This window comes from Ostrea edulis, chromosome 6 (assembly GCF_947568905.1).
Source record: "Ostrea edulis chromosome 6, xbOstEdul1.1, whole genome shotgun sequence".
Lineage (NCBI taxonomy): Eukaryota > Metazoa > Mollusca > Bivalvia > Ostreida > Ostreidae > Ostrea > Ostrea edulis.
Window position 1 is genome coordinate 79,514,152 of NC_079169.1, and position 22,964 is coordinate 79,537,115.

Here is a 22,964-nt window from a genome sequence, read left to right on the forward strand (position 1 = left end):
CAGATAAAGTGATTATCGTAATAATATAATTTTACTTGTAACATGCCATTTGATTGGTTCATTTAACATTAGCAACAATCTTTATATTGTAAAAACAAAGTTGCTGTTTAGTCCCGCTATATGACGTCCTAGGAATGACGTCTGAATATGTTTGACTGTTCAGTTTCCATTAAGTTGCTATGGCAATATTTGTCCGTGTCCTATAAAATTCATATTCTCTTTAGAATTATCCATCAAATATTATCAAATGCAATTAATGAAATTAATCAATTGAATAAATTAAGTCGGGACAGTGTATGCTATTTTATAAACCACTTCGCGGTTTATAATGCGTAAACTAGCTGCCCCAATTTACTTTATATATTGTATATAATGAGTAAAAGTTACTTTCATTCCTTAAATAAATAAGATGATTTTTGAATGAGCAAAAGGTCAAGTATATATATTGGTGATGAAACTCTATTTTTACTCAAAGCACAGTTGCATTCATCTGAGTATAAGGAAGAGACAAAAATTTTATCTTAGTCGAGAGATTTTTTGTGAAAATGGCTACTGGTTTTCGTTGATGCAGAAATCAAACAATTTTTTCAGCCAATCAAAATTGCCGTAATTTCATCAAGACAATAAATATTGAATGATTTCATTCTCAAACACATTGTACAGTAAAACACACTTATAGGGAAGTTCTGTGGATGAATTTTTTTTTATCCATTATAAATGTAATTCCTTATATCCAATAAGTTCATGTGTTTTGAAACTACAAGGAATGAAAAACATTTCGCTACATGTAAGTGTGAATTCATTATAAGCATGTTCGCTGTAACCATGTTTTACTGTAAGCATGAATTCATTATAAGCATGTTCTCTGTAACCATGTTTTACTGTATATGATACTAAATTTGTCTTTAGCAATGCACTGACTCGATTGGACCATGGCACTTAAGCTTGTTGATTTCCTGTAGGGATGGAAGCTCCATCTGTTGGTATAGGTTCATGTAGTAGTCTGTAATTAGGCGGTAGTAGCCATTGATGCCGGAGACAAAGGATTCAGCCACAGCTTTACTCTCAAATCTCAACACCTGACAAATACAACAAGAGACTCATGGCCACAAAGCTCACCCTAGTAGTCATGTTCATTACACATGATCACCAATATACAGAGAGAGAGAGAGAGAGAGAGAGAGAGAGAATCCCTTTAATACAAGTAAATCTTGATAACTCAAAGTTCAAGAAGCTTTGATAAAACTTTGAGATACATAAATCAAGAGCTCAAAGGTTAAATTAAATCTAGAAATTAAAGGTCCAATCGTTATGGTTCAGATTTTATGATAACCAGTAGTGTAGATTTACCACATAATGGAATGAGAATATTTAGTATGGTATGTCTCTAAATTATTTTCTCAAAATAACTATCAAGTCTAAACAACTTTTCATAATTACACAGCATCATACAACTATCCATTAATGTGAAAATTATATACTTAAACAAATAATTATCTACCCTAAAACAAAGCACATATTAAAACTCTTGATTAGATAATTAATCCTCTACCTTATAGTGATGCTCTGGTAATGTGTATTGATTAGATAATTAATCCTCTACCTTATAGTGATGCTCTGGTAATGTGTATCATTAATTAATCCTCTACCTTATAGTAATGCTCTGGTAATGTGTATCATTTGTAAGTACCTAATCAACACTAGCCACAGACATTCACCATTACCTAATAATGTTCAAGCAGAGATAATGATACAATGGATTAATGGTGTCTATAGGCTACCACCCCTTTGAGATGTCGAGTAAAAGACAACAAAATATGTTTAATATTTTACCCACCATCAAAGTTAAACACCGATTTCCAATTATCAACAGTAAATTACTTGTCTCTTTATTTCAATAACAAATTAATTATATTAGAGACTAATGCAGGAGATGAATGTTGAAGGAAGATGTGATCTCATTCAGCAGATTGATCACACAGTCCATATCATGTCAATAACATTTTGAAATTTTCTGATGGAATATGAGATTTGTGTAGAGCATGAGTAAATATAAAATTGATATAAATATTTCATTGATACTGCAAACAACCTTCTGTCATGAATAAAAGACACCGATTAACCCATAGCAAAAAAATCAATGTCAAATACTAGTTTGGCCTATCAAAATTAATTGATAGATTATCATCCCCATCCGCCCCTCAGAAAAGAGCCCGCCCCAATTTTTTTTATTTTCGTAAAAATTACAATTTCAAACAAACTTGCTTCCCAGTGACATGAGTGAATGATTAAAGTCACAGAATGTTGGTTTTATATCTTCTACCAACGATTCTTTGAATGATAACTTGATTAACACTTTATGTGATGCCTTTTGTCATTAATTTTGGGGGTGGTGGTGGGGGGGGGGGTGGTGGGGGTGGTGGGGGGGGATAAAAATTAAAAAATAAAATCCTCACACCTGCCCCATATTTTTTTGTGACCCCGGATGATAATCTACTAATTAAGTTGAATTGGCCTTTCTAAAATCAATATTGAAACAACCTAAACTAGTCATTATTGTTGTTTTAGAGCATATAAAATTATACAATAAAACAGACTGAATCATTGACAAGCCCTAACAGAAATAAACAAGAGGCCCATGGGCCACATCATTCACCTGAGTCACCTTGGCCCTCGTTCACCTGAGTCACCTTGGCCCATATTTAAAGATTTTCCCCATATGTTCACATGTAAAACTTTGATCCCTATTGTGGCCCCAACCTACCCCTGGGAGCCATGATTTTTACAAATTTGAATCTGCACTATATCAGGAAGCTTTCATGCAAATATAAACTTCTTTGGCCCAATGGTTCTTTTGAAGAAGATTTTTGAAGATATTTTCTAATATCAGTATGTAAAACTTTGTTCCCCTATTGTGGCCCCATCCTATACCCCCCCCCCCCACCCCCCCACCCCCAGATCCCTATAAAAAACCAGGGATATGTGTTCTGGAACGGTAAGTGTTCTCTGCTCCAAACAACACACCTCAAACTCTGCTTCAAACTACACACCTCAAACTCTGCTCAAAACTACACACCTCAAACTATGCTCCAAACTACACACCTCAAATTCTGCTCAAAACTACACACCTCAAACTCTGCTTAAAACAACATACCTCAAACTCTGCTCAAAACAACATACCTCAAACTCTGCTCAAAACTACACACATCAAACTCTCTCCTTTTAACTACACACCTCAAACTCTCTTCTTTTAACTACACACCTCAAACTCTCTTCTTTTAACTACACATCTCAAACTCTCTTCTTTTAACTACACACATCAAACTGTCTTCTTTTAACTACACACCTCAGACTCTCTTCTGTTAACTACACACCTCAAACTCTCCTTTTAACTACACACCTCAAACTCTCTTCTTCTAACTACACACATCAAACTCTCTTCTTTTAACTACACACATCAAACTCTCTTCTTTTAACTACACATCTCAAACTCTCTTCTTCTAACTACACACCTCAAACTCTCTTCTTTTAACTACACACCTCAAACTCTCTTCTTTCAACTACACACCTCAAACTCTCTTCTTCTAACTACACACCTCAAACTCTCTTCTTTTAACTACACACCTCAAACTCTCTGCTTCTAATAAAATACCTCAAACTATTTCATTATACAGTGTTTCTATCTTACCAGGAATGTGGCTCCAGTTTTTGGGACAGGGTCCCGATCCCTTTAGACTGGGAAATTCATTGTAACTTTTTTGTTCAGATTGAGAATTTTTTAATTAACATAACAATTTCCCAAGTTTTTGTTTCAGTTAAAGAGGTTTTAATTTCTTTTTTAAAGGTAAAAACCAAGATTCACTATCGTTCATTCAGTATCAAAGTACATAAAATGTAGTCTAGAAATCTCTGTATTTTTCTGTATTTTCACAATAGTGATCATTTGAAAAATACATCTCAAAATTGGGAATTTCTAGATGATTGATTGGGAAATTTTTGCTTATTTTCCAATTGGAAGGCATTTTTTTTTATCAGATCCATTTTAGGCTCTGGTTACTTACTGATGTCTAACATCATTCATGATGCCTTTTGATTTGTGATCACTACAACATTTAGTACAGAGGTTGGCTCTTGTACCTCATTTGATTTGGTGAACACCTTACAATGAACTTGTGATATTGATTAAAGACCTCACAAAATGTCAATGAATTGTTCAATGGGGATATTGTCTCGTACTGATTCAAAGTGAAAAAGACAATAAACACTACAGACTGGGCAAAAGGAGTCCACCATTATTGAGAAACATCTAATAATGGAATTAGTGACTGAATAGGCAGAAAAATTCAGACTTGCATAAGTCGTAAAAAATTGCTGATGAAAATGTTAGAATCAACAGTGGCAAATTTGTGTCAGTCGCAGGACCATAAACACACATTTTCTATTTGGCCTGAAAACTACAAACTACCAAATATGAATATAAGGAGTAATTGTCTGGCCTGTATTATGGAGATACGAAAAACAATGAAAGAACTGGTGGTAAGTTGAAACCATTTATGCAAATTATCCCCATGCCTCCATTGTTTTCGTACACCTGTGATAGAAAAGTTCAATCGCTGGTGGCCAAATATATGTAGCTCAGTTGGTAGAGCACCTGACTAGAGATTTAAGGGGCCCAGGTTCGAATTCCTGGCTGGTCCATTGCATTTTCTCCCTTCCTGTTACATTTGGTGCTGTAGACCAGCTCCTGGAACTGACAAGTGAAAATGCCTGCCGGGGGATAAAGATCTTAAGGGGGTGAAAACATTTTAAGTAAGGAGGAATGTGGCTGTCAGACGGGTTCGATCACTGGTGATCAGATAGCTCAGTTGGTAGAACACCTGAATAGAGATTCAGGGGGCCCAGGTTTGAATTCCAGTATGGTCCATTGCAATTTCTTCCTTCCTGCTAAACCCATAGATACAAACAAACTAAACATGTTTTCCTTTAAAAAGTAAAGAACCTGAATTGTAAATTGTTTTGAGTATTTTCCCAGCTTGTCTGCTGAGATATCACACCCTACCTCAGGGCAACCATTGGATCTGTCCAGGTGTACGTTCCATGATTTTTTCTGATCAGCATGATTAGGCGATATGTGAATGGCTCGGAAATTGTCTATCGAAGAAAAAAATTCCTGTGGAAAAAATATCAATAATTAAATATCACAAGCAAATTTCTAATAAGGCCTGTTGGCTACATTGTCCACCCGAATCACTTTGGTCTTCTCGAGAAATGAATCTTGTAACTTAATTTACAGTAAATCAAAGCTATAGCGAACCTACAGGGTCAGTGAAAATAGTTTGTTATAACCAAATTATGTTAAATCCAATAAAAAATTTTGTTATTTTCCTATCATATCACTTCACAACAAGCGTGAATTCATCATAAATGTGTTAATTCATTATAAACATGTTTTACTCTATATATGACATAAGAATGCTTGCAAATTGATTGGACAATGTGAAAAGCATTGTTTAAGAAATTAATTTATTTCCTGTGTGTTCCTATGTAACAATCTGAATCTCTGCTATAGCTCCACTCTGACTCAAACAGTCTTGGTTTAAACAAAAACAGCCTTAGTTTTAACAAAAATGACCTTGGTTTAAACAAAAACGACTTTGGTTTAAACAGAAAGGGCTTTCGTTTAAAAGTCCAGAACAAGTCATAAATTTAAATAAACACTGATGTAACAGACACAATGACAAACATGTGCAGTATACAGTAAAACATGCTTATAGTGAAGTGCTGGGGACAAACAATTACAGTAAAACACACTTATAGTGAAGAGCTGGGGGACAAACAATTACAGTAAAACACGCTTATAGTGAAGTGCTGGGGACAAACAATAACAGTAAAACACGCTTGTAGTGAAGTGGTGGGGACAAACAATTACAGTAAAACACGCTTATAGTGAAGTGCTGGGGACGAACAATAACAGTAAAACACGCTTATAGTGAAGTACTGGGGACAAAAAATTACAGTAAAACACACTTATAGTGAAGTGCTGGGGAAAAACAATTACAGTAAACACACTTATAGTGAAGTGCTGGGGACAAACAGTTACAGTAAAACACGCTTATAGTGAAGTGCTGGGGACAAACAGTTACAGTAAAACACGCTTATAGTGAAGTGCTGGGGACAAACAGTTACAGTAAAACACACTTATAGTGAAGTGCTAGGGACAAACAATTACAGTAAAACACGCTTATAGTAAAGTGCTGGGGACGAACAATAACAATAAAACACGCTTATAGTGAAGTGCTGGGGACAAACAATTACAGTAAAACACGCTTATAGTGAAGTGCTGGGGAAAAACAATTACAGTAAAACACACTTATTGTGAAGTATGGGGGACAAACAATTACAGTAAAACACACTTATAGTGAAGTGCTGGGGGACAAACAATTACAGTAAAACACGTTTATAGTGAAGTGCTGGGGACAAACAATTACAGCAAAACACACTTATAGTAAAGTGCTGGGGACAAACAATTACAGTAAAACACACTTATAGTGAAGTGCTGGGGACAAACAATTACAGAAAAACACGCTTATAGTTAAGTGCTGGGGACAAACAATTACAGTAAAACACACTTATAGTGAAGTGTTGGGGACAAATAATTTAGAATTGTTATAAACGTAATTCGTTATATCCAATATTGGAATTCATATAATATGTTTATAAACTTCAGGGAATGTATATCACTTCGCTGTAATCAGGAATGCATTATACCGTATATACTCGCCTATAAGTCGGATTTTTGGGAGTTTAATATTGGTCCAAAACTCTATGTCCGACTTATTGGAGTGTCCTAAGAAGATTAGTATTTTTCTGGATGCCGTAATGTATAGCCTAGTATTTTTAAACAACAAAAACATGGACGAAATAATTAAAATGTTTAATTTGCTGGGAATAAAAAGTGAAATATCAATGTCATATCCCAAAACATTATTGGAACACGGATAAATACATAAGAGTTATTGATATGAAATTGATTTGTTGGGGAAAAAATGTCAAATATTGGTGCATTTCTCGAAATATTATTTGAAACACATGCAAAAACATTAGAGCATTGATTTTGAAACTGTAAACTGATTCTTGAAAAAAGTTAGACCAACTTGTAAATGGGTCAATGGCAATTCCCTCCAAAATAACCTAAAAACTATACAACCAACTTTAAGGCAAACTGACTTATAGGCAAACCAACTTATGGGCAAACCGACTTATGGGCAAAGGCAAACCGACTTATAGGCGAGTATATGTGGTAAGCGTGTTCCCTATTAACAGGGTTTTCCTGTACTCGTTGCACTGTTACACACTATGTAGATATTTGGCGTGGTCTCCGACTTTTTATTCTTCTTAATATAATGTCAAGTTAAATTCTTACTTCATGTCAAGTTAAATTCTTACATTATATATCATGTTAATTAAATTCTTACATCATGTAAAGTTAAATTCTTACGTTATGTCAACTTAAATTCTTACATTATATATCATGTTAAATTCTTATATCATGTAAAGTTAAATTCTTACATTATGTAAACTTAAATTCTTACATTATGTCAAGTTAAATTCTTACATTATATATCATGTTAAATTCTTATATCATGTAAAGTTAAATTCTTACATTATGTTAACTTAAATTCTTACATTATGTCAAGTTAAATTCTTACATCATGTAAAGTTAAATTCTTACATCATGTAAAGTTAAATTCTTACATTATGTCAATATAAATTCTTACATCATGTCAATTTAAATTAATTCTTACATTATGTAAAGTTGAATTCTTACATTATGAATAAAGAGCCCTTTGTACTGAGTGCTGCCATTTTCTTCATGTTGTTGTACGTCGAGCGTGAGCTGTACGGGGCGCAAGCTTCCTGATACTTGTTTGGCCTCGTATCTTTCCACACCATAACTCTGTACCTCATTCAAAATATCCTATGTATAACAGAAATATGTGTTTGATTTTCTTTAATACATTATCATAATAGTTGAATTCCTTTTGAAACATGAATCAAAACAAATATCAGCATATATTCCTTTTAAATCTAATCACTTTATAGCTGGGTAGCGCAGTCGGTTAATATGTCGACTGCTGATCTGTAGATCACGTGTTTGATTTCTAAAGGGTCTTCTTTTTTTTTTCCAGATTTATACTTTCTACTAAAACTGCATTTTTTACATTTTCAATTTCAAAATATCATTGTACAAATCCTCCTTTTTTAATATTTTTGTACAAATCCTCTTTTTTTCACTATTATTGTACAAATCCTCCTTTTTCACTATTATTGTACAAATCCTCCTTTTTCACTATTATTGTACAAATCCTCCTTTTTTTACTATTATTGTACAAATCCTCCTTTTTTCATCCACATCACTTTTCTGTAGGTGTGTTATTCTTCCTTAATAATTTCTCTTAATAAGTATGGATAATAGGCGGAGCTATGACAATTGTAAAGCTAGAGGTGGATACATGATTTGTTGCATCTGAAATTTTTGTTTCTGAGTGAAAGTTCATAACCCTTAGAATATGCCATCTACAGTACCTGCAACATTATTCTTGATATTTCTATCATGCGTGTACCCTATTTTATCCTGCCTCTGATAACTATCTTGGAATTTCATTGGCTGAAACCAATACTACATACAACGATGTTATATATATGCCTCTTACTGACCTAATATCCACGTGGTTTACTGACCACATGTCTACTATGATGTTATGAGAATAAGTATATCCTGTCGCTGCATGGAGTCAGCACATATTATGACGTCATAGGTACACAAAAACAGATGTATTCATTTTTTAATTTACAGTTTTTCGAAAAGCTGTTTTTATCTGTTCTTGATGGTTTAAATGTTGCATTGTTGTACATTTGATAAAGTATCTCAAGAATACATACATTGCAGTCATTTATTATGACAGTTGTACATGTACATTAGAAAAGCATCAAGAATGAATAATGTCAATATGTCTTTAATTAATGTATAAACTTAAAATCATCGACCGGATAAATTTCGTTATGTAGATCGACACTTAGAGGGGTATTACGGAAATATATGGGGTCATGTTTTGCGTGTATCAGGTTTTCCATTTATCATGAAAATTGTTTATTAAGTCACTTCGAAAACTGCCGGGATCGTGATTTAAATCTAATGAAAAAGTAAGACATTTTCCGAAAGCTTTATTTGACGTTTTATCTAAGATGCTATTTTTAAGAATCCATTGAGGAAAGATATCACGTTTGAAGGAGAACATAAAGCTGGCAATTATAAGGTACAAGAAGAGCTACTTGTCTGTCCAGAGCTGGAGAAAAATTATCACAATGTCCTTCTAGATAAGTAGCCTGGAAAGTAGACAGTTATCGTAAAGTCCTTCTAGATAAGTAGTCTGGAAAGTAGGCAGTTATCGTAAAGTCCTTCTAGATACAAATTGTAAGTAGCCTGGAAAGTAGGCAGTTATCGTAAAGTCCTTCTAGATAAGTAGTCTGGAAAGTAGACAGTTATCGTAAAGTCCTTCTAGATAAGTAGTCTGGAAAGTAGGCAGTTATCGTAAAGTCCTTCTAGATAAGTAGCCTGGAAAGTAGGCAGTGGCTTGTTGAACATATCGAGGACAGTAAATCTGAAAGCTAGTTTATGAACAGTTGGTTGTCTAGAAACAATGATTTGTAATTAACTCTAATGGAGAAATAAGAAGCTCAGACTTGAAAGAAACAAAATTCAAGAAATTACATTAATTACAATGTATATTTTTATTTTAAAGGCTATTTTTCTTTCGAATTTTACTTGTATACCAAATACTGAACCTGTGCACGTCCTTGTATTAGATTTTGTGTATCACCCATGTTTGGACAGCAAACATTGTTAGCATTAACATTATCAAGTGTAATATGTGGCAAACATTGTTAGCATTAACATTATCAAGTGTAATATGTGGCAAACATTGTTAGCATTCACATTAATTATCAAGTGTAATATGTGGCAAACATTGTTAGCATTAGCATTATCGAGTGTAATATGTGGCAAAAGAAAAGAATGTTTCCATCCAGCGTCAAGACTGACCTCAGATCAATCGATAATTTTAATATGTAGATGTTTTGTTTGTTATCAGCTTTTGTAGTTTAGTTGTAGTTTTAGTTTCCTTTTTTTTATTTAGTTTTCTTTTTTACGTAAATATTCTATCGTCCCGAGGAAGGGTTGTCCCGAAAATTTGATAATTCACTGTTGTTCGTTTCATTGGTCATTTTTAGTGCTTTTTTATTATGATTAAATCCTAATATAAATTTTTAGAGCTATATATATATATATATATATATATATATATATATATATATATCTTGCTAGGCGGTGGGTGCCGCAGGTCGCTGGTTCAACCCCGGGCTGGAGCGAAAATTTTCAGTACCTAGTTGTGATTATTTAGTACTTTATATATCAATTAATTGATTATCACATGTATTGTTTAGATCCTAGGAGTAAACGTAAAGTTGGGTGTTATAATTGTTTGTTTGTGCTTTATATTAAATATTCTAAACAATTGCATCGAGAGATCCACTCTCCTCATAAAATATCTTAAACACTGAATGACACAGCGACTGTGTGAGATTGCATCAGTGTGCATAAGTAGCGCTTTAGGAGCATAACAAAACTTCCTTTCTTAGGGAAGTCGTTGTGGCCGAGTGGACTTATGCACTGGTTTGACAGTCTTGCTAGGCGGTGGGTGCCGCAGGTCGCTGGTTCGACCCCGGGCTGGGGCGAAAATTTTCAGTACCTAGTTGTGATTATTTAGTGCTAATTTATATATATATATATATAAAAAACATATGGGCATGGATAACAAAATTTATCTACATGGGTTTTTTTTTTATTTCAGTGAGCAGATTTAAATATTGCATTGTAATCCCATAACATTATTAACAATATTCAAATTCCTTCAGTCATTTCAAAGAAATTCCAACATACACATGGATGCCATTTTTAAATTTTCTGGGTTTTTTTTGTTTGTTTATTTTGATTCTTTTTTTGTTTTTGTTTAATATATAAATCCTACATTTTTATTGCAAGTCTAGAAAGATTCTACAAAGATAGAGATGTGGTTAAAATCTGCTTTTGACTAAAATTTCTATCTGGTTTTCCATTTATCGTGAAGATATAGTTTTTCGTGTTAAAGATGCATTTATCAGGTTTACCGTTTATTCTATCATATTGTGCATGTATCCTATCCTATCTTGCGTGTATCGTGTTCTATCGGTACTGATACATAAACAGTCTTTAATTTCTTTTTGTATGCAGTTTTAATAATGCCTTGATGACTGAAGTATAGATACATAGAAGTATATGTAAACTCTCTATATAGAGCATGTGGAGGCCGCAAGGAAGATTTGTTTTCACAATTTCACTTGAGGCTTAAAATCACAGTAAAAGATGACATTCAATCGATCTGCAAGTTATAACGAAATCTATACCATGTGTACAGTACTTCCTTACCACTGATAGGCCTATAATATGAAAGGTGAAGATATAAACAAACAGTGATCAATTTCATAACTCCTATAAGCAATACAAAATAGATAGCTGGGCAAACACGGACCCCTGGGCACACCAGAGGTGGGGTCAGGTGCCTAGGAGGAGTAAGCATCCCCTGTCAACCTGTCACACCTGCTGTGAGCCCTATATCCTGATCAGGTAATCAGAGTTATCCGTAGTCAAAATCAGTGTGCCCAGAACGGTCTATTTACAATCGTTATGAAACACGTCAGACAACATTTGACCCAATGATAGGTTGTATTGTTGAACTAGATCGTTATAACAACCATAGAATTTGTGAAATGCTGACTTCAATCGAAACTGTTGAAACCCCTGTACCATCAACTTGTTTGTCAGTAGCTTGCCTTGATTAAACAAGAGATGTTTGTAAAACACATATGCCCCCCCCCCCCCCATGGTGCAAAATTGAAAAGGGTTATACACACACATCATTTACTTGAGAGTAGTATCATCAATTCAAAATATTGAGCAGACAATATCTTCCTATGTCAAGAGTGGATTGACCATGTGACCTAAAAATTAATAGGGGTCATCAACTCCTGAAGATGTACCAGTGTACCAAGTTTGATGTCTGTCAAGCAAAGGGTTCTCAAGATATTGAACGGACAGTATATTCCTATGTCCAGTTTGACCCTTGACCTTTGACCAGGTGACCTCATAATCAATAGGAGTCATCTTCTCCTTAAGATGTACGAGTGTACCAAGTTTGATGTCTGTCAAGCAAAGGGTTCTCAAGATATTGAGCGGACAGTATATTCCTATGTCCAGAGTAGATTGACCCTTGACCTTTAACATTTTGACCTGAAAAACAATAGGGGTCTTCTTCTTTTCATAACCAACCCACATATGAAATATCATTACTATCCCGTGAATGGTTCTCAAGATATTGAGCGGACAACATGTGGTCTACCGACCGACAGGTGCAAACCAATATGCCCCTCTTCTTTGAAGGGGGGCATAAAAACTTACTATACGCAGAACAAGCTTTTGCGTATCGAATCAGTTGAGAGACATAAACACCATATGCAGGTGATAATGGAATATTGCTACATAAATATGGGAAGTTGACGATGGAGAAGCTGAAATCATCTCATTTGTCATACAGTTGAGATGTCAGTTTGCCATTAATGTTTACTTTCAATAAAATATCTAAGTATGAAGCAGAAATGAATGATTCTGTGGTGTCTTTTATTTCGAGCACACAGGGATAAATCGAATGGACATATGAATGAAAGTTATTGTTAATAGACAAAATATTGTCGATATATCTAAATGTCGAATTGAAGGCCACAGCGAGAGATTTTCTCTTCTCACGTGGAAGTTTTTGAATAAATTCTGCTTCATATGAATATAGAAACATGTCAGCTAACAAAGGAGCACAATTCGTGCCCATGGAAATTCCAACAGACTGATGGAAGACCTGATCACCAAAGACCACGAAGATAATGTCAATGAGGAACTCTAGCATAAATTTTATTTCAACTTCAAAGTACTTGTCTGTGTAATATCTATGTACAACACTCCCTTACACTGATAGGCCTATAATATCTATGTACAACACTCCCTTACACTGATAGGTCTATAATATCTATGTACAGCACTCCCTTACACTGAGAGGTCTATAATATCTATGTACAACACTCTCTTACACTGAGAGGTCTATAATATCTATGTACAACACTCTCTTACACTGATAGGCCTATAATATCTATGTACAACACTCCCTTACACTGATAGGCCTATAATATCTATGTACAACACTCCCTTACACTGAGAGGTCTATAATATCTATGTACAACACTCTCTTACACTGATAGGCCTATAATATCTATGTACAACACTCCCTTACACTGAGAGGTCTATAATATCTATGTACAACACTCTCTTACACTGATAGGCCTATAATATCTATGTACAACACTCCCTTACACTGAGAGGTCTATAATATCTATGTACAACACTCCCTTACACTGATAGGCCTATAATATCTATGTACAACACTCCCTTACACTGATAGGCCTATAATATCTATGTACAACACTCCCTTACACTGATAGGCCTATAATATCTATGTACAACACTCCCTTACACTGATAGGCCTATAATATCTATGTACAACACTCCCTTACACTGATAGGCCTATAATATCTATGTACAACACTCCCTTACACTGGAGAAAAGCAATGATATATCTAAAAGTTTTATTTTATATGTAATTTCCTATTGTTGGTTTAATTATTCTCTATTGATATCCAAAACAATTTGCAATAGAATTTTGTGATACTGTTTGTAACTGTTTTATTATTTTTAATATTGCAAAATTTTCATTAAAAAACCACCTTCACATTTGCATTATTCACAAATCTTTAATTGAAAATTCAATGTAAAACCCAAAACTTAAAATCCTTCAAAAACACTTTTTATTGGTGTATTCTATGTAGTAATGACCGATTTACATTGTTGTTTGATCAAATAATAGAAAACCCCAACGTAGACAAAGCAAACTCCTACTTCATGAATACGATGCATCCAAAATTTTGGATATCTTATTACCTTAATTTAAAGGGGCATTGTCATTTTGTCACCAGAAATTTGAATTCAATGAAAATTGCTCTATATCATATATTTCAGGTATAACACCAGTATTAAATTATTTCAAACATATACTTTATAACTTCAAAACAGACACATGAAATCAATATGTAATTTTGGTGAAAAAATAAATATTGTCTTGCAAGACAATAATTCTTCCCGATATATTTCTTTACACTAAAAATGGTTATTTAATGTAGTTTTATTAGGTTTCTCTTATTTTTGTACAAAATAAATGCTTTTATTAGTCATTACTATATATTCCTACGCCATTGAAATACTTTGAGAAAAAGAGGTTGCCATCACTTTCACAGCTAAACTAATGACAATTTTTTTTTTTACATCAAACCAAAAGTGACAAACCTTGATTTATAATGGAAATTTCATATCTTAATCTTTTTTTAAGGTCCACATTCAGTAAGTTAAGCATTTACTCATTCTTTACAAATAAATGTGGGATTTGTATAAATGGATACTTGGGCTTAAAATAAAAATTGATTTGTTTGATGTACTCTCCGACCGACCCGTGAAATTTGCCCCGACCCGATCATTTTTTCCGCACTTGGAAATTTTAATTTTTTTTATTTGCTCCCTGGAAAATAGACATTCTTCAAATTAGAATTAAACTTGATGCCATTTTTTTTTTTTTATTATTTGGACTAGTTGTTTTACAGAATTCTTGATATCAAATTGTCCTTAGGGCGTCTTTCGGTTCTACTTTCACTTTGATAATGACTATTTGTTAATCCGGGAACTTTTCAAACATTTTTCTATGTGAATGATCAAATATACCCCATCACAGCTCCAAATTACCACATTATCTATTAACAACAAGATAGAACAAGGAGTTACGAACTCCCCTGTCGAGGCCTGATCGTATTTATGTACAAAAGTTTGAAAGCCATGCATGTTATTTAGATAAAAAATCACGTACGTGGGATAGCGCACCAAAATTATGGCGGACCACGAGTCGGTGCTTAAGTTGATGGTCTATATTTCTGAAAAGGCACGCATATTATTTTGATATAGGATTATCTAAATGTTATGACAATTTAATAGGTGAACGGCACTTTTACTTTGCTCTTAAACAGACACACGAATGGAACACGATCGTCACAACAATTTGAATGATGTGGGAAAGTCTGCATTAAAATTATATTGGGTAATATTAAAACTTATTGTAAATTGCTGTCATCATGCAATTCACTTGGATATTCATGGATCACATTAAAGTGTTTAAGTGATTGCTATTATGAATGTCAGAATCGACCAGTGGTAACAAAAAGGGGTGTTAATTTATTTATTAACAACTGTAGAGGTCCTCATCCGTGACGAATGCAAAACGTCCTGAGTAAATTTCAGGAGACACTGGAAGATTTACGTGTATTATATACAATGTGTACAAAATGAATGTTCTAAACTCTATTCTGTCTGGCAGCGTTATGTGTTTAATGAAAACATTAGAAAATTTGTAACTTTGAGTTTCAAAAAAAAATAAAAAATACCGACCTACCTACCTGACTTGAAAAATGTGGGTCGGAGTACATTAAACAAAAAAATTTTTAATGATGCAGTCTATGCGAAAGACATCGGACCGTCGGACCTGACCGATGTGCAGTGCCTAAGGTCCGATGTGTCATTTTTTACACCGGACCAGTATGTCCGATGTCTCACTGTCCGGTTTTGAACTTTACTATTTTGACGCGGAGTCATTTAAATGTTTGTTATAAGTAAAAACTATCACATAAATCCAAATACGTAAATGAATATGATTAAAACCGCATGGACCGTCTAAAGTATTATGCGGGAAGGATCCCTGGTATAGTATTACTGGTATAATAAATAAGATTTCCTTGGTTTTGCATTTTCACGTGTTTCACTTTTATACATTAGGTTTTTCGGTCTGACAAAATTTGGTTCGGTCCGGTGTGTTCATTGATTACACAGGACCAAATGTCCTGTGTTGTCAAAAAAACTTTCGCATAGACTGATGATGGCCTTGTAAGCAGACCAAAAACACTCTTCCCCGATCTTCATTGGGGGGGAGGGGGGATATAAACCCATTTTTCTTTAAATCAAAAATGGAAACACAACATTTATTTGTTCAGCCTAGAAACCCCACTCAAATTAACCAATAGAACAGCCTAGAAACCCCACTCAAATTAGCCAATAGAACAGCCTAGAAATCCCACTCAAATTAACCAATAGAACAGCCTAGAACCCCCACTCAAATTAACCAATAGAACAGCCTAGAACCCCCACTCATATTAACCAATAGAACAGCCTAGAACCCCCACTCAAATTAACCAGTAGAACAGCCTAGAAAACCCACTCAAATTAACCAATAGAACAGAAGGGATAAGAGTTTTCAATTTTGTCTGCATCAAGTAAATTACCTTGATGCATCCCAACCAGAGTTCCTCTACAGAAGTGTTACAATGCTGCGATAAAAACTCCTCTGTCTTCGTTTTCATCTTCTTCTTCAGCTGAACTCCTCTCCAAAACTTCGCAATCAGGTGGGATGGCAAGAAAGGATCAAGTTTCTGTTTGTTCAGGACTTCAACAAAGTCTTTATCTTCCATTTTACTGGCAATGACAATGCCGAGAACACCATAACCTCGGGCTTTTGCCTCATTCTTTATATCCTGTTCATAGATATCACTAAGCCGACTCTTCACAAAGTCATCCTTGCACTGTAGGTATAAATATTTCAGAAGATCCTGGCCTAGAACAGGCAAATTGTTCACAAACTTTCTCCCCGGAACATATCGTATTCTCAGATAGAAAATGTGTTTAGCGTTAGCAGTGGGTGAACTTAACTGTTTCTTCAGCTCTCCCATAGTAATACAAGGATTCACCCATAACATCTTTGGTATTCGTTTCTTGTCTACAGAAGCCAGACCAAAAAGCTGCACTGCTGCAGGTCCCATCTTTGGGAAATGTTTCCTCAGAAGGTAAATACACAGATCCTCCACAACTTTTGAATCATCATTTGAGTTGACTACATAAACTGTGCCATCGTGTAGCTCAATTTGTACATGGACCACCACAGACTGACAAGACACACTGATCTGAGTCAAGTTCTGCTGCACTGGCTGACTGTCTAGAGCAGCGCTGGAGATGATCGGAGGAGAAACCATCACCTCAGGAGAAGAGGAAGAGGAGGAAGGAGGACTCAGTGTTGTGGATGTCAGGTTTGTCACCTGGGTGTGAGTGGAGGAGACATCACTAGGGCCCGTCTCAGCTGATCCACCTGGCACTGATTCTGTGTGTGAATTTGTAGAAGTCGTGGTTGTACTGGCATCACTATTAAGCAGCTGGGTTTTCGACATATTTGACATAGTTGCTCCAGTCTTGATAGTGCAGTTTCTACTTTACTTTACTTTTTTCATGCATATCTTTATTTTTTTCTTGTGATCAAAGTCTGTTACTGAAAAAAAGAGTAAAAATATTGATTCAACTTTATTTCCGTGTAGTTATTGAGTTCAATATACATGTATGTCTAAATCTCTCTAAAACATGATACCAAGGTGAATTAATATGAAGTATTTAAACACACACATTATTAATGATCTCTAATATTGACCAATGTTACCATCATGATTAAATTTCACAGGAAATAAGAGACAGCTCTGGAAATATAAGAAAAGGTAATTTAATCTACATAAACATAGACTGTGGAGGAAAAACACCAGAGGAACCATGATCCCATTACTAATTGTCAACTCCAATGTTGTCAAATATTCCAATACACCTACATCGATCCAGATTAAAAGGAGTGAGATTGATTGATTGTAACATCTTGCTCGAGAATTTTTCACTCAATACATATGGAGACGTCACCAAGACCAGTGAAGGGCTTCAAATTTAGGCCTATGTTCGGCGCTTATGGCCATTGAGCAGTGAGGGTTCTTTAGCGTGCCACACCTACTGTGACACAGGACATCCGTTTTTAAGGTCATCTCCGAAGACCCGTGACATTCACACCTGATGCCGAGCGTTTGGCGATGGAACTGTCACTACCCGTTTTAACAACTTAGGTCTGTCGCGGCCGGGATTCGAACCCTGGCCTACCACATGCGGGGCGAACGCTCTAACCTCTCGGCCACCGCGGCGGTGAAAGGAGTGAGAAGTGTACATGTATAAACATCATGTGACCATCGTTTCCTTATATTTTTTTTCCTTTGATACATCACATGACCACCACTCAAAGACTTTCAATTTAGAAATCCTGGCAATCCACTCACCTCACCAAAAACCTGGATTGACCATATTAAAATTTTTACAATGGTTCAGCAGAGACAGCCTTTCAAAAACTCTTAAAACGAAGGGATGAAGGATGACTATAAATCTTAGTAATTATTAAAATCATTGGCTATAATCAGGTCACAATCTAATATTACAAGATAACTGTAGACACTTCTAATTAGACAAGCCTTAATTAGTCAAATATAATGAAACCAGCTCTTTTCTTTTTTTATAAGAGTTTTCCCCTCTTTAATCCCATGATACGAATTGTGAGTTTTGAAACCAACTCAGCCACATAGGGTTGTGACCCAACTGAACTTGAATCCACATAATATGGGGATGTCTCAACATCATTAGCATGGCCTTGACCTTCTGGAGATATTTTTTAATCAAACATATTTTCTCCTACACTGTATTTATGTATTATGTAGAATTTGTTCCTTGATTTTTAGCCATATCCTATGCCCCGAGTCCATGAAAAAAAAATCTCAATTCAGAGTATTTGAATATATATATATATATATGATTTAGTGTGGTCCTGTTACTAGTAATTTGTATGATATCTTAAATTCCCTATATTTCTATGCAACATTTTGATTCCCTATTTAAAGGTCAAGGTTTTCAACAGGTCAGTTTTCCTCAGGTAAGTTATGGTAGCTCATCACACTAAATTTTTATTTAATGGCTCATTAAAACACCTCTTATGAAGTATGATTTCACCATCGAAAAAGAGATTGATACAAGCTCTCATTCAATATTTCTGGGAAATCTGGGCATTGTTTGAAAATATATTCTAATTTCAGTTCATTAGAGCTGAGTTAGGTGACAATTTTTTTCTTCAGATGAAACTGATCTGATGCAGAGGGTTGGAAACCAGGCTAGAATGAATCACAGGAGTTTGAAGTTTTATCAATAAAGTCAATCGAGTGAATTTTATTGACTTAATTGATAAAATTTCGAACTCCTGTGAATCAATCCAGTTTGACTTAGATAAAACCTTACAGACTGTGATACTGTTGTAGACAGGGGTGAGCCGTTCTGGGAACAACTTGCCCAGCTACCAAGATGACGTAGGCCGTCTGTAGGCTTTGCAAACGGCCTGGCTACATGTGTCACTTGCACAGCTGATGCAAACTGATATGGATACAACAGACAGATATCCGAGATGATATGCAGACAGAGATCAGATGAGGTGAGCCTCCTTAAGGAGAAGAACCTGACAGATATACTGTGTATATTTATACCTAAATAAATACGATATTGGCATCCAACGTGGGGCCCGAACCCATGACCATGATGTTCTACCGACTGAGCTAGCCGGTAGTCGCCCTGTTGAAAATGAAAGGGGAACTGCCATGGGGGACCAGGTCAGTCAGGTCCAAGGAGGAGAGAATCGCAGGATACCAGATCCTGACCTCCACCTAAATGTGTCACTTCACCCCGGCAGACAGAGCCCACAATGCTGCGTCCGAGGACCCCAACCCCATTGCCACCGAGAGCCCCGGTTCTGGAAACTGGTTTTCCAGATGGTGCTCAGGGAGGACCCATGCCCATTTGGGCTATGCTGGACGTAGAAGGGGAGATCCGCACCCCAAGGACAGAGGAACTACTTATAGGGCATTGGCCAGGGCACGTGGTGGGCCGGCATGGTGGAATACCCTGAGCAGCCAGGATTTCTCTGGCATCTTTGGGTGTATCTGACGGCAGAATGGTTGAGGATGTCGTGCCACCCTGGACCTCCGACCTTCCTGAACATGACCCAGACCATTCCCCAACCTTATCTAGGCAGGTACTGGCATTACTCAGTTGTCTTTCTCTGTTGGGCTTCAGCCCTGTCTACCTGGTTTTCGCCCTGGAGGGAGTGCCTCTGGGCAGGGTGTTAGACATCCACCTTAAATAAACATCATTCCCTGGACCACGTTCATGCTGGCATAAGCTATGAACCCCGTAATTTTGGAGAAAACAGGGGGTAGTGTAGTAGATGGGGGCGAATTGTTCTGGGAATGACTCACCCAGTCACCGGGATGACGTAGACCATGCGCGGGTTTTGCGCACAGCCTGGCTACATGTAACAGATAGATGCGATACTTAAAGCAGTGTGGACGGGTTGCAGCACCGATAGTTCACAGAGACCAGAGGCAAGACTCCCGTAGGAGAACCTGTTACTGTGTATATAACTGAATAAATATGATAATACTTTTTGTCGCTTTGTTGTGCAGGGTTTGACACTAAGGCATGTCAGACCGACCAAGTCTACTAAATTATAGGTCCGGTCAGCTAAAATGCCAACTTACTAGTCCGAGCGGTCATGTTGAAAAAATAAACAAGAAACTTAATTACTTTAAACCATAAGATATTTTATTCTTAAATAAAAAAAAAAATAACTGTAGAGTTTGCGAGCAATTAAGAACCACGTGATGACATATCTTGGTCAGAAGTGATGTTTTACGACATCTACTTGATGTTAATGTGTGTAAAGTTATGTTTCCGATAAATATATATTGAATTCATGTTTTTAAAAAAACAGCTTATTTGAATTAGATGTATGAAATTGTTTATCAAATTAATCAATTACGTCGTAAACAGCCATTTCTCGGTGTTGACATATGTGCGGGAATGTCTCTATATTCAAATATGACCTCTCGTCCTCAAGGAAAGATGTCCCAAGAGGAAAAAAAGGAAAAGGTTGGGAAGAAACAAAGCAGGACTTATGAAACAGAATCCTTTTTAAAAAATGGCTGAGGTCATTTGATTCTAAATGGACTAAAGAATTTCCATGCTGGCTAGAATTTAAAGAAACAGAAAATGTGTTTGAAAATAAAAGCATCAAATTGAATGACGAGACAATTAAATATCTGTTTTAGTTTAAATTTAACATTTGTCATTTGAAGTATTTAAATATGGAGAAACTATCAAGGTTTTTTTCTGGAAAGTTGGTCAGGTCTAGTGGATGTAAGGTCAGGTCTAGTGGGTGCAAGGTCAGGTCTACGTCTAGTATAAATCATTTGAAGTAGCCCGATCAACTGATCAAACCCTGTGTTTATTATCTTTGATTTCATTTCTTTGTTTGTTGGATTTTTTTTTCTTTGATAGCTGATACGATTATTTTTTTCAATTCTGACCAGACGCAAAACAGAAACAAACAGCATTGTAGTCTTACTTACTGTTTGAATACCAATGGCAATGAATAGCAATGACCATCTGTTACAAATGTCTGTCAGAAATCCCGTTTTCTTCACATGAATCTGTTGTAACCTGTAACATAACTACATACGACATATCATATCTTGTATTACTAGTGTTTCACAATAATGAGTAATCACCAAAAAAAATCCAGGAAATAAATACCCATGCAAAGTAATATAAACTGAAAGTGGAGGTTTATTTTTTTGTGTATGTCGATCCCGATATAATCCATCCATTGTCCCTGCCCACAGGCTCTCGACTCTTTCGTCAAACTTAGTCTTGTATTTGAATCACAATGTTCAGTTATTCCCGTTTGGGCCCTTTGGTATAAATCATATCAGCTTGCTTACAAATTACAGGAAGACGATTATTTAAAACATCGATCTATTTACTGTGTCCCTGCCATATTAATTTACTTCTATTCATTACACAGTACATTCAACTTGTCATTGACATGTAAACTCTGATTCCATGAGACAGGTTGAATTTGTTTGACAAAGGGCCTTAGAACGTCAAAGTTTTCCCAAGGTCGTTGAGCGGTATTTAAAGGAGACCGAGCTTGCGAGGGTCGCTTCCTCCTGTAACGGGAAGGGAGAAAATGCAACGGACCAGACAGGGATTCGAACCCGGGCCCCCTGAATCTCTAGTCAGGTGCTCTACCAACTGAGCTAACTGGCCACCTGTGATCGAACCCGGCCGACCGCTACATTCCTCCCTCCTTAAATTGTCTTCGCCCCTGAAGACACAACCCAAGTTCTTATTAGCCCCTGGGAGGACTTTCACCTCCAAGTCCAGGGGTGGTCAACGGCACCAAATCTGTAACGGGAAGGGAGAAAATGCAACGGACCAGACCGGGATTCGAACCCGGGCCCCCTGAATCTCTAGTCAGGTGCTCTACCAACTGAGCTAACTGGCCACCTGTGATCGAACCCGGCCGACCGCTACACTCCATATGACCGAGCAGATATATATATATATATTTTAATTCTATGCACATCTGAAAATAACGAGAGAAACAAGAGGTCCATGGGCCTAGAATCGCTTTTCTGATACATTGTAGAACAGGCAAAAATTCTCACTAACCAAGATTCATCAATTAACAAAGTTTGATGATGTTAAGTCAAATAGTACCGGAAAATTTAAATGTAACCGTCCAAAAGTAGGTCACGGTGACCTACTTTTGGTCGACACACTGAAGACTCAAGATGTATCAACTGACAAGTCAAATAGTATTCAAATATAGCCGTCAAATTCCAAAAGAAGGCCAAGTGACCTACTTTTTGGTCGACACACTCCAAAGATTCAAGATGCATCAGCTGACAAAGTTTGATAATTGAGTCAAATAGTATCTGAA

The 22,964-nt window shown here is 36.0% G+C and overlaps 1 protein-coding gene across 2 annotated transcripts in view; it reads right to left on the reverse strand.

The window, feature by feature from the left end:
- LOC125647846 (tyrosine-protein kinase JAK2-like) overlaps positions 1-22,165 on the reverse strand; it is a 167,343-nt gene extending 145,178 nt beyond the window's left edge. Inside the window, exons 1-5 of one of the 2 annotated variants that reach the window (XR_008796068.1) lie at positions 21,589-21,803; positions 16,573-17,606; positions 7,829-7,978; positions 5,060-5,170; positions 922-1,079 (exon numbers count right to left, since the gene is read on the reverse strand). Coding sequence is in view for 1 of the 2 variants with exons in the window: in XM_056140923.1 (XP_055996898.1) it covers positions 922-1,079; positions 5,060-5,170; positions 7,829-7,978; positions 16,573-17,517 (1,364 nt within the window). In the remaining variant the exon portion in view is untranslated. Of the gene's footprint in view, positions 1-921; positions 1,080-5,059; positions 5,171-7,828; positions 7,979-16,572; positions 17,607-21,588 lie in introns of both variants that reach the window. The other variant, XM_056140923.1, reaches the window with a different exon arrangement.
- Positions 22,166-22,964: the final 799 nt, after the last annotated feature.